The sequence below is a fragment of the Falco peregrinus genome, chromosome 6, assembly GCF_023634155.1.
Source record: "Falco peregrinus isolate bFalPer1 chromosome 6, bFalPer1.pri, whole genome shotgun sequence".
Taxonomy (NCBI): Eukaryota; Metazoa; Chordata; class Aves; order Falconiformes; family Falconidae; genus Falco; species Falco peregrinus.
The window spans coordinates 45,000,093-45,013,916 of NC_073726.1; the positions used below are offsets into that span (position 1 = coordinate 45,000,093).

General features: G+C 36.5%; 1 protein-coding gene across 1 annotated transcript in view; it reads right to left on the reverse strand.

The window, feature by feature from the left end:
- Positions 1-209: 209 nt before the first annotated feature.
- Positions 210-13,824, reverse strand: part of IMMP2L (inner mitochondrial membrane peptidase subunit 2) — a 478,383-nt gene continuing 464,768 nt past the window's right edge. The window contains exon 6 of the mRNA XM_055808309.1: positions 210-701. Within this exon, the coding sequence (XP_055664284.1) occupies positions 582-701 (120 nt within the window). The 3' untranslated portion in view covers positions 210-581. The remainder of the gene's footprint in view (positions 702-13,824) is intronic.

Consider the following 13,824-nt stretch of genomic DNA (forward strand, 5'->3'; position numbering starts at 1 on the left):
GTAATATGTACTCAATTTAAAAAAACACATCTCATTAGGTTTTTTAAAAGAATTATGACATATATGATTAACTTTTCAGCTACAAAAGTACTGATTCTTCAGTATTAGAAATCATAGGACAATCCAAAGCATATTACATGTTTGGGTTTTTTTTCGTGTGCAATCAATGATAACAATAAAGGTTCCATTCAGTTACTAAAGGAACAAGCTGAATGCAAAATACTAAAATATTTTATTGAAGGTTTTAATAATTTCTTATCCAGAGAAGTACTGGTACAGACATAGTAAGTCAAGCATTTTACTGCTCCCAGAAAAACTGAACATTCAAACCTTCTACAACCAACTATTTCAAATCAAAATAATGCACAATGCACTACTGTGTGAGATTTTCAAAAACCACCAAACAACAAAACAAATCCCAAAAAACCTCTTACACTCAAGATGGCATTTTAACATGAAGATGTTGCATGTATTTGCTGATGTTAAAGTACACTTGACAAAGCTCTTATGGGTGATGGTATATCCACTGCAACTCTTCCTGGTTAAAACTTCATCAGTGTTCTTCTCTCTGAACATTTAAATCACTCTTGCTCTCTCTGGAGTGGTTTGCGCTCTGGAGGTAGCATTGGCTGTAACTTCTGCCAGCGTTGTGGCGGCCAGAGGATATGAGTAGCTCGAGCATGTAGAAGTCCAAGAGAAACCTGTAATCAAAATATAAACCAGAGAGATTATTAAATACTGCAAATAAAATGTGGAAAGTACAAAGCACATGAGAGAATAAAAAGCAGAAAACTTTGCATGAATGAGAAGTGCCTCATGCATATAATGAGAGGAAAAGAAAAAACATTTCAGTAGCATTATTATTATTATTATTATTATTATTATTGTTATTATTATTATTATTATTATTATTATTATATTCCATGCAACTCAAAACAGTTTGCTGAAGTGCATTGGCTGTAACAAACGTGAACTAGGAATCTTTTTTCAGGTTCAAGGAAAACAACCAGACAAAACAGGTGAGGCGTTCTATAATCCACCTAAATCTTTTGGTTAGTAGTTATTTTGGATACAGCAGAACAAGGTTCAAGTATCTATTCTGAATAACTTAAACTGAACCTGTGTCTTGGATTTGAACTATGTACACTAACCACACCAAGATAGCGGCTTATCTAAACATGTTGTACTTTCCATTTAAAACCGTCCTTCAAAATTCCATTTTGTCTCCAACCAAAAATGGAAATTTCTGTGACTTGTAAATATTACCTGAGGATGAACATTATTTCTGACAGAATTATTTGAAACATATCTACAGATCAAATATTTTTGAAGTTCTAGAACTACTTACACTTCATTCACGTTTTGTAAACATGTTTTACCATCTTACTACTTTAACTACTAAAACTATTATTGTTTTATTTCAATAATTTTACTTCACTAATGTTTTACTTGAATAAATCAAATAAAAGTCAATACTGATACTGCTTACAAATGAATCACAGGTGGCATAGTTTAGAAAACTGAATTGCTTAGAAAACCTTAAGAATGTTACAAACAAGGCACTTTCAAATATGGTATGAAATGGCTAGACTAAGAGTAACTAGGAATAGAACAGTCACATTTTCAGATTGAGTTAATAAGACAGGGCTTCAACGTCTATACTTAACATTGAAATTAAGTAATTTGGTATGGAGTTCATCTCACTTAATTTGAAAAGTCTGCAGGATAGGCTTCTTCATCTTAAATTATGTTTAGGTTTCTTCTGGAGACAACAGTGAGTAATAAGCTTCCCACCAACCATAAAGTGTCCCGTGCAAATAGAAAAGTTACAAACAGGACAAAAACATGATTAAAAATACTGGAATGTCTCTATTTGTGAAAAGGTGAAATAATTCAGACTCGTAAGGAGATGACAGGGTCAGAAGTCTGTAGAATTATGAATGGCATGGGTAAAGAATGCATAGGCTTTATTTGCCTATTATGTCATCATTGCTCATAAGAATGAGGAAATATCAGATGACATTATGACATTATCTGAAAGAATTTTTAAAACCAACAAAAAGGAAATACTTCTTCAGAGTCTACACAATTACATCATACTTGCATACATTACAAGGATACTGAAGAGACCAGGAAAGAATAACAAACTTGTTCAGAAAATAGTAACAGAAGTAAAGTCCATCACACATAATTGAACATAAACAAAGTAACAGTGTAGTCTCTGTACTCCACATTAGGTAACACCAAGGGAAAAGTTATATACTTAGTTTGTTCTTATGCTCCAATGGTCTGGTATTGGCTGTTGTCAGAGCCAGATGTTAAATGGATTTCTGGTTTGAACCCATACATTGCTGCTTAAGTTTTCATGAAAACTCATTTTTTCATTTCCGTTCCATTTCTCATCACACACAAAAAAAAAGTGATTTCAGTAAGCAGGTAATTCAGCATTTTATGCAAATGGACATCAAATAGGCCCCTAGGAATATCTTCAGCTAATTGTCTTGATTTAATTTCATAGGATTAATGTATATTCACCAGTCTCTCTCTACTATATAATCAAATCAGTGAAGCTGAAGTGGTCTATATCTAATTCCACATTCTGTAGCTTGATGAAGCAGGTGCTGAATTACTTGAATATAATTTGGTTACTTAATAACCCATGATATCTAAAAGAACCTGAAGTAGATCACCAAAATTGCATTCTAGCATCATATGTCATTTACTTTATCCCTTGCAGGGATCACTTGTTTCCCAGATCCATTGCATTTTTTCCCTACATTTAAACAAAATACAGGCTGCTAAATGACAACTGTTTTGTGATAGGGCTTAGCTACATTTTTTTAAGTCTTGACATGTTTCTGTGTAGTTAGTTGGATATTTATGGAATTCACGATATCCTTTAGTTTAATTATCCCATAAAGTTGTCTGCAAATGTAATATTACCGTGTGGATTTGTTCCCCAAGCATACAGCATTATGGCACACACTTCACAGGCTAGTGCCAAATTATAAAACCACAGCAAACCCCACCACTGCATATAAAATGTGACAGCATTAGTATGGAGAGAAATGTTAAAATGCTCTTCTCAAACACAAATAACATCTTATTTTCAAAGCTTTGTATTTTCTCAGTGCATTGCTTGTTATTGATGTCAGTAGGAGGTCTGCACTCAGACTGAGAATATAATAAATGAATCAAAACTTGTTTGAACCTGAGACTGGGAATAATTTTGCCCAGAGGATTACTTCTACGGACCATCATCTGACTTGAAACTAATAAAGAAATATCCTTACTATAAACTGATTTACAGGACAAAATGACTAGCATTAAAAAGGAAAACCAGGTATTTTTGGGTGATGGTAGTCTTTACTAAATAACAAATGATACTGATGCTATAGGGCTTCCTTTATAATAACTTAAAGGCTCACTTTAAAAACACCTTGACATTTGACTTCTACAAACAACCTTAATAACTTTTGTCCATTGCCTATTATCATTCTGTAGTTACCACAGCAGCCATGAATTTCACTGAAGAACAGAATTGTTTGCAGAGAATAGCCTGCCCTTGTTAATGGGCTTACCCTCATCAAGGTTAGATATGGACAAAGGGTGAACTAAGAGAGCACATTTGCTGTTGCAGCAGTGAAATACTGAAATATTTAAAAAGAGATTAATCAGTTCCCTTTCCAGACATTGTTTACTGTCTTAAGAAAATAAGTTTACCACCTTGAAACACTGTCAACTGTAAGAAAAATCAGGCACAAATTCTTTAAGGAACATATTTCATTTACAGACTTGAGTAAGAAATGCCAGCAATCTAAATAGTTGAATTTTAATTCTGCATGAAGATCTATGTTTGCTGTGGCAACAACAGGCACTATGTTGAAATGAATCCATATTATTCTCCCTAACCTGAGCTTTTTAGGCACTAATTCTATTTTTTTAAAAATTTGAATATTTAATTGAATAACTGAGAAGCCATTCTGTTAACACAGCAAAAAAATATCTGCAAAATAAGTTTTGAATGAATAATACTCTTTTGACACTGTTACTGTGATAAACGCATATTTCCTCAGAGTCTTGTAGTTGTTAGTATGTTAGTTGTATGGCGACTGATAAGTTTTGGCACTGCATTAGGGAAAGATAAGTCTAAACTTGATAGTGCTATCTGCAGTGGTATTTACAACTATCTTGCTCATTCTGGCCTAATAGGTTGGAATAAATGCACCTTTATTAGTATAGAGACTTACATTACTATCACTTCTCCCAGTTCTAAAATATGTCATTTTAAGATATTCATTGATTTACAGACTGTACTTTCCACCTCTTCCTGTCTGTTTGACATCTGACACCTTCACGTTCTCTTAGAATGATGCCTTTTCTCATCCTAAATCACAATGGGAAAAGCAGCATGCAGCCTGTGCAAGAATCCTGTATAGATGTAGCATGCAGTGGAGCACAGCAAAATGTCTATGGAAATCCAGGTCTTCAGTTTGGATTTCAAGAAAAGGAAAAGACCAGATAAGGATTTGACCCTAACGTCTAACATGTGACCTAAAGTACTCTCAACTTTCTCAGGGTATGTAAAGTCTACCCAACCTGCTAAATTCAGGTACTGCTGCTCCTAGTTGTGAGTTCACTTTATGTTAGGAGCATTCCCCATAGATTTCTCTTTGCTTCTTTTTTCCTTGAACTTTTGGTGATTTTGCTTTAGCTTAAAGCAGCAAAGATTTCAAATTCTGCATCAATGTTAAAACAAGAGTACATCACCACTGAATATAATCTGAGAAACAGCAATGCAGAACCAAAAACCCCCAGGACATTACACCTATTTCTGAAGTTAGACTTCCTAACTAGTCAGTTTGCCAATTAGAAGTAATAATAAGACAAAGAGACAAAAAACAATCCAAGCTGTAGTTCTGCAAACCAGTATTGCCATTGCTAGTAACAAACTACACCTTGTACCAGCTCTGCCAGGCTTCAAGGTTAATTTCTCTGGCTTTGTCTGAACTTCCCTTGCCTGCCTGGAGTTTTATTTAGCTTGTTTAGCTGCAACAATTTTTCTAATGATGAGGTGACCATTGCCTAATTTGTTACAGTTTTGCATGTATCACTTATAATTGTTTATATTTGTATAATCTTTGGATATAATCACAGTTTTTACGTATACAGTAAAAAGTAATTATTCTGTGTAGAATGAAATATTTATGACTAACATAATGTGGTTTACAGGACTAAAAGCATGGGATAATAAAGACAGGCTTCTAAAAGAACTAGCAATGGTCATTAAAAAAACTGACTGGGGAGCTGGACAAAAGGGTTTTAAGGCTAGCAAAGAGAAAAAAAAGTGGAGAAGAACAAGGAATATACTAACATATGTAAAATAAAATATGTAATAAATACAGATAAAAAGTGATGTTGCCAATCAATAAAGAACAAGGAAAAAAAAAAACACACCAAAAACCAACCAAACAAAACTCCCCCACAAAAACATTAGAAAATGTGCTAAATCAACCCCAAGTGGAAATCAGGTTGAGGAAGAAGAAACCATCATCATAGTCCTCCTACTGAAGAATTCAGGATGACAACTCACTAAACCACACTTTGCCCTTCTTTTTGAGGAGGATGGATGCTGCCAGCCTTACGACTCAAAGGGGCAGCATAAACACTGGGAAAAAGGTAGATACTTGAAAATGTTTGTGTGATATTTTAAAACTGAGTTTTAATGAAACTCATTGTCATTCATTTGATAATTTGGAGTACAAATGGTAATATCATTGTAACTGGACTAACCACGCTGGGAGTCTAAGTGAAATAGTGTAGTTACAATTTTAATGAGGCTGTGAGTTGGTGGCTTCGCATATCAGTTAAGTCTGCTTTTTTTCCTCACGACAAAGTTTTGACTGCAACGTTATGTTACTGCTGGTTTTCTAATTGAGACTATATAAACTCATTATGTGGTGCAAAACAGGGAAATGTTATCCTTCTTTTCTTCACTTGGTATTTGGGTTTGTACTTTTCCTAACAAAAACAGTGATTTTAATGAAATTTAATGAAATGAATAAACACATTTTGGTTTCACTGTTTCTTCTGCTTCCAAAAAACCCGCAACTAGTCAAAATTAGAAAAAAAAATAGACTGTTTTATTATTTCCTTACAATGTATTTTGATTTGAGGGAATGTGGGTGAAATTTAACTTAGTTATTTCAATGAAAACATGAAATATACATGAAACATTTACATATTTGTGACAGAAGTCGCTGTAATAAACATATTATAAAGTATAAAATAACATAAGAAATCTGGGAATATCTAGATCAGTCACATAAGAGACTAAATAATAAAGATAAAAGAAAGATAATAATAAATCACAACAGTAATCCTTCACATTGCATCAACACAACAACCCTCTCTGAAGGCATATTTTGTATAATTGAATACAAACATACTTTTTCTGAAGAACAAATAATAAAAAATACTGTCTGAAAAATAATCTTGTTTCATCAAGTTAAAGTCTAGAAAAAATTCAATATTAATTTGCATTTTGTTTCCTGGACTCATTAATTTAATAAATGTTTAAATTGTACAAATCCTCTAAAATACCACTGAAGAGAACAATAATAGGTATCCAACAAATTAGAAACAGAACTAAATTACAAGTACCACAGATTATAACCTGTGTACTTGAGAAAATTCACCAACAGCCAGATAATCACTACTTTAAAGGCATATATCAGCCTCTGGTTTTGAGAAGTCACTTTTACTTTAGTCTTTTAAACTGAGTTACATTCTAGCAATATTGTACAGGCCTTTCAAATGCCATGGCCAATGATAAGCACACAAATACAAAAAAATTAAATTCTCTTAAACCAAAAAGAGATACAATACAAAAAATCACAGTGTTACAAATTATGCTTTCTATTCTCTGAAGTAATATATTCTCATTACATTTTTTTTTGTTGTTGTTCATATGCAGGTTAGTAAAAAAGCTTTATATACAGCCTTTCATATGTTCAGCACTATGGAACATCAGTTGTATTCAAAATTTTCTTCTCAAACTTTCTGTTTCATGACACAAAGTCATTGGGGGGGCGGGGGCGGGGAGTGCAGGGGGAGTAATTCTGTAGCAGTAGAATTCTATTCAGATCACATTTTGCTGGCTGGATACTTGTGCCCCACAGAGTTTCTGAAATGTGGCAATTCAAATTAGGTGAAAAATCCTCTAACATGGAGAAATCCTCGATGATTTATGGATGGCACCATTTGAGCAGACATATAGCTTTAATGAATTTTTCCAGATGTAGTAGTTCATAGCCCTGCTACCTATATCGTATTACCAATTAGCTGTTGTTTGACTATATTGAAATTCTGAAAGATCAGGAATGCCAAATTTGCATGGAGGTTGAAAACTGTGTAATGGGACCAGGCTAATAAGAAAGGAAAGAAGAAAGTTCTAGAATACTTCACCCCCCAAAATCTCAAAGAAAACCTCAGAATAGAAACACTTAGGCAACTATGCAGTGTTCCAGCTATCATAATAATAAAAATATATAGCATGGGATAGCTATCTGTGCCAAATTAGATTGCTTGTCTTTAGGAAGCAATTGTTGTTTTGATATTAGATTGTAGGTGTAAAATGGTCTCACAGAGAATTCTCCCCATAAATTAGTCTCTTCAAAAAATCCATACTTTAACAGAAAGTAAACATGATTGCTATTACATTTCATTTTCTGTACATGGTTGAACTTTGAAACAGCTATTGTCAAGTGCAGTAGCAGGAAAAGGATCAATAAAAATAAAATCCTGTGGATTAAAGTAAAATCCCAGTGAAACCACTTCCTCTAGTAGAAGTATCTGGGATAATCAACAATGGCAGAAGAAACAAATATCCTTGACCTCCTTCTTTCATGAATGTAAAAATAACACAAAAATGACAACCAATACATTATTTTGTAAATAAAACCACACCAAAACGATGTTCTTTAACTTATATCAGCTCATTGATATAACAAGATACTAAGTAGCTCATGAATACAAAAACAGTGATAGATGCCTTTCAACTACATAGCAAAATGCTAGCATCTTCATCATTCTTTGCTTGTGTAACTGAAAAAATCAGACCTAACGGAGCCATACAGATCTAGTGACAAAGAAAAGAATGCAGCCCATTAATTTTGTTAGTAAGTGTTCCATTACGGTTCCATTAGTTTGATAGCTGAAGCAGCAGCTCCAGCTCCAGATAAAACATCCCATATGTGTTTTCTTTCACAGAGCTATTGTATAATCAGTAAAAGTCCTTATTAAAGTCACCAAATTCAGAAGTGATAGAAAATACATTATAAAAAATGAAAATATATAAACAACAGTTATTTTATTGAAAGAACATTTTAAACAGTGAAAATAGACGTTCAAAAGGGATGCACATATAGTACACATATATGCACAGACATAATCATGAAATAAAATGTAAAAGAGAGAAATTTCAAATGCAATGGATGATTACCAGAATGAAAAAGATTTGCATGTTAGCACAAAGTAGCTGTCTTAAATTAGTATAACAGTTATGACTGTGACTGCTCCAATCCAACATGGTTTTGCAATTTAAGCTGTTCATATCAGAAGAGGTGAGCACAGTCACTGCATTGTAATAAAAGCTCAGGTTATTGATTGAACTGAAAATAAGTAATGTACTTAATAATTATCAAAATAATTGGGTTGCATTCTCATATGTTCTATGTCTACACACCTACATTAAACCCAAAGTTACAAAAGAGGTAAAGGAAGGAAATGGTCACTGAAAATAGAATATATTTAACAGGAGATTTTTTTTACTGTTAGATGTGCAGAGACTCGTTAAAGTTGAACTGTAATTTACATTCATAAAAGTAATGCAGATTTAAAGGAAATCAGTATAAAATAGTGTATTTTTTATTCAATACATGAAGAAATCAACTGTCAATGCCATTGTTGAAATTAAACACAGTAACAGGCTTGGTAAAAGTCTGATCTGAACTCTGTCTCAGTGCATTTTCTTGGAATTGTCAAGGATATATTATTGAAAGGGACACTATAGCTAAGTAACTTCTTCAGTCCTTCCCAGTTTCTTCTTTCATTTTTTCCCAAAGACATATTTTTAAAATAGAGTTTAACATATAACACAACACTACTACTCTTTTATCTTCAGTAAATATAGCATTCTTAGAAATTATTCTTTATTGCTTAAGTTTAACAGAACCATTATGCTAAATAGGTGTAAAAAATATTTACAAGCCAATCTATTATTTATTTTTGATTTCTAGTCATGAAAATGGTGAAAGAATTTGCTTAGTGTGTGTGATGTGCTTTGCATGCTGCATATGCATAAATATCATTTAATAGTTAAAAGCTTTTTAATATTTCACTAAGTGAGGCACAAAATTCCTAGACTAAATAGGATTGTCACTAAGACATGTAACCCAACAAAAGAACAAACTGATTTAATAGCTTTCATGAAAAAGCCCCACATTAAAAAGCAGTAATATATTTACAATTCAATATTTTACGAATTGATAAATCAAGCAGCAGGGAACAATTATGAAAACACATTTATTATTTTCATCTAGAAAGTATTAGCTATATCCCAAATCTATGCATATTAATTATTTAGGAATACATAAAAGCCTTCGGTGTGAATTCCTGTTCAGAAACGTGTTGTGTCAGTGCCAGCAGAGTCAGAAGAATGTCAGGCTTGTCGACATTTTTCAGATCACTACACTGATACTGATTATGTGTCTCATCTTTCTTGACTGAATACTTAGGACACTATGCAGTAACACTGTACATTATAAATTGTTGATTTCCAGTTTTGTTCTGTTGCGCGTCATTTATTTAGAGTTTCATTCTAAAGCTTTGGCACACGCAGCAGTACAGTGCGATGACTACAAGGGAAGTCACAGAGCAGCTCCCAGACCTCACGCACTACCCAGGGACCGCACTTGTCCTCCCACTACACCACTCCACAGACCCACCTCATCCCCGTGGGCTGGTGCTCGAGCAGACAGAACCGTGCCCTCTGCTCCACCAGCCCTCCTCTGTGGTGCTCTGCGCTTCCAGGAGCGCCAGGCAGAGGCACCTCAGCACTGCTCTTGCCACAGAGTTTTCCTGTGACACTGTGCGATTCAGGAGCGAGGCCTGGCATGCTCCTGCTCTGCTTCCACTGCACGCTCACAGAATACGCTAAAGTGGGCCCCAGCGCTGAGTGGCTAGCATGGCAAAGCTAAGCAAACAAGCTAACGTGACAGATCAAATTCCACTAAATTTCTGGAAGTATGACTGTGCAAGGGATCGTACATATACAGGCTGGGAGAGGTGATGTTTCAGACTCATTCAGGATTAATGAAAGGAAAGGAAGGAGTCCTACTGTCAGAAGGGAGCAGTAGGCTTCAATTTCTAGATACACTCAAATTGTCCTTCAAGACAAGTGACACAAAAAAACCCCACATATTAGTTACCTGTTGCATCTAATTTATATTCTTCATACTCTTACCTAGATCTCAGAAAAGTTCCTGATCTCACAGGTCACAAATAAGAGCTATTTATAAAGTTGGAGAAATATCCACACTGAGGGATGTCATGGACGACAACCCAGCCCACTGCTGCCTCATCTGCTCTGTTAGGAGCAGCTGCAGCCTGAGTGACTCCATCAGTGATCAGTTATGGGACAGCACTGGGCGCAGCAGACCCCAGGCATATGGGAAAGTTCATTACCTTAAATATTACTTGGCAGATACCTGGCAGTCAGTCAAGATGACGTTACAGTAATTACCAAATGCTGAGGTAATTAAAAAATTAAAAAAAATAATAAAAAAAGACAAAATAAAGAAGGCCAGCAGTAGCCAGAAAAGTTAATTCAATGGAATAGATGAAAAAATACGTCTTAAGTAAAACAAAATGGTACCAAAAAAAAAAATAAAATATGATATTACAACTCTTACTGGGCAAAGCAAGCCTTTTCTAAAGCTAGAACTGTTCATAAAATTTCAGTGACAATAACTTGTATGTTCAGGAAATAGATCTGGCAGCCTGCTCACAGCTTCTCTGGTTTTTATTGCACATTTCAACAGTTTTAATCTGATGCAAATGAGGTTGTTGCAATACTGTTAATAGAATAATTTTGATTTTCTCATACCTGAAAAAGACAAATGTTCAATAGACTATTCCACTTAACTAAATATTTCAAAAAATCCTACTGTGAGGCTTGCCCATATTTTCTTCTAAATGGCACGCAGAAACACTTTGACTTACAGAAAACATGCTGTTGGCAATATGAGCTATGAAAAGCAATGGGGAGTAAATATTCAATGAGCAGCTAGGATATCAAAATGTCATTAAATAGCTGCATGATATGTTATTAAAATTATAAAAGACTTTTTAATAGATGTCTTTGTATGAGGACAGCTAGAGCTCATCTAAAATGCTAAATTTCATCAAGCTGATTTTGTATATATAATCTCCCCAAGTTGATTTACTGGAAAAAAAAATCTGAATACTTCAAATATATACAAAGATTTTTTTCTTCCTTATACCTCTAATAATAGCTATGAATTTAAGAATGCTTCCTCTCTTGTCTTTATCTGATTTATTCTGTATTTTTGTTAAAACTGTGGAGAAGACATTACATGTACTAAATCAAGCTTTTACTTCATGTTGGAAAAACTATCACCAAAACATTCTTTTTTTCCTCGTCAATCTTACTGTTATTTAGCATTCTGTGGTTTTATGATACTGTGACATCTGTCAAAGTACAAGGCCTCTTGGTATAACTCAAATCATATAGCTATCCTTTCACTTCATAACAAAAATTATGATTAAATAATTGACACTATATACTTATGAATATAATTTCCCCATCCTACATAAGTAATCCTCTCCATATTCATGGTTTTTTTCTTTAGTTCACTCCTGATTAGCTTAAGATAATGGCATAACAGGTTTTGCTGAGGAAAAAAGCTTCACAAAAATAAACCAGAAGTATAATAAGATTCATATCCTTAATCAAATACTGTTACAGTTCTGTGGAATCCTAACTCTACAAGGATCTCACATCTCACATGTGAGATGATTGTTTAATTCTCCACAGAAAACTCCCTCAGTGAGGACACGTGAGTGCTTTTGGAGAAGGCAATTTTCTAGAGAAGTGACATCATTGATCAAGTCACCAGACCTGGCCCATACACCTGGCAGCCCAGGCAAACTGATCCAGAGGAGGGGCAGGGGACAAGCAGTCAGAGTCATGCAGCTACGTGTCATTATGGGGACATCAGAAAAACTAGGAAGGGCAGAAGGAGCCTCCATGTAAGCTTCCTGAACATTACATTAAAGGTCTGGCTAATTGACCTAAACAGACGTACCTTCTGCCATTTGAGATGTCCCAGAATACCTCTGCTGGCCAGTGTGCCTCATTCAGAAGGGCACAGGCTTCTTCAAAGTCTTGTGCTACATCTTCCAAAGGCACATAAATGTCTCAGATTTACTAGGACACAGGAAAAACAGTTTTGCAGACAGCTAGAGTTCCCCCATTGCTCTCTTTGAGACCTTTGATGTTCTTGGCGTATAAACCCCCGTAATGAGACAGCATACTATAAACCAAATAACTGAATCATAGACTGCATTCTTTCAAAAGTTACCTTCCTCATTAGCCAAATACAGTAAACAGATGTGGTGGGTTAACCCTGACTGGATGCCACGTACCCACCAAAGCTGCTCCATCCCTCTGTTCCTTACCCGGGCAGGGGAGAGGAAGCATAACCACGGGTTGAGATAAGGACAGGGAGATCACTCACCAATTACCGTCCCAGGCAAACAGACTCAACTTGGGGAAAATTAATTTCATTTATTGCCAATGAAATCAGATTAGGGTAAAGAGGAAATAAAACCAAATATTGAATTATCTGCACCCCACCCCTCCCTTCTTCCTGGGCGTAGCTTTATTCTTGATTTCTCCCCCTCTTCCCCGCCAGCAGCAGGGACAGGGCCTGGGGGCTGCGCCCAGTCCCTCACACCTGTCCCTGCCGCCCCTTCCCCCTCAGGGGGAGGCTCCTCACACTCTGCCCGGCTCCAGCCCGGGGTCCCCCCCACGGGGCGCAGCCCTTCAGGCACAGACGGCTCCAGCCTGGGTCCCCCGCGGGGTCACCAGCCCGGCCAGCAAACCTGCCCCAGCCCGGGCTCCTCTCCCCACGGGGACACAGGCCCTGCCAGGACCCTGCCCCAGCACGGGCTGCCCACGGGGTCACAGCCCCCTTCGGGCACCCCCTGCTGCGGCGGGGGGTCCCCAGGGGCTGCAGGTGGGGATCTGCCCCACCGTTACCCTCCATGGGCTGAGGGGCACAGCCTGCCTCACCAGGGGCTTCCCCAGGGGCTGCCAGGGAACCTCTGCTCCGGGCCTGGAGCCCCCCCTGCCCCTCCGTCTGCACCGGCCTGGGGGGCTGCAGGGGTGCTCCGCTCACACAGCCTCACGCCTCTCTCCGGCTGCAGTTGTGCAGCAGTTTTTTTTCCATATGTTATCACAGAGGTGCAACCACCATCACTGATGGGCTCAGCCTTGGCCAGCGGTGGGTCCATCTTGAAGCCATTCTGGCATGGGCTTTATCAGATTTAAGGGAAGTTTCTGGCAGCTTTTCACAGTAGCCACCCCTGTAGCCCCACCCCCCTACCAAAACCTTACCACGCAAACCCAATACAGCAGTTTTAATACACTACTTTACCATTAAGAGCTGTATTTATCTCAAAGTAATATGTTTACCTCAAAGAAATATTAAGACTTGCTCTTAAGCTATACAACATGAG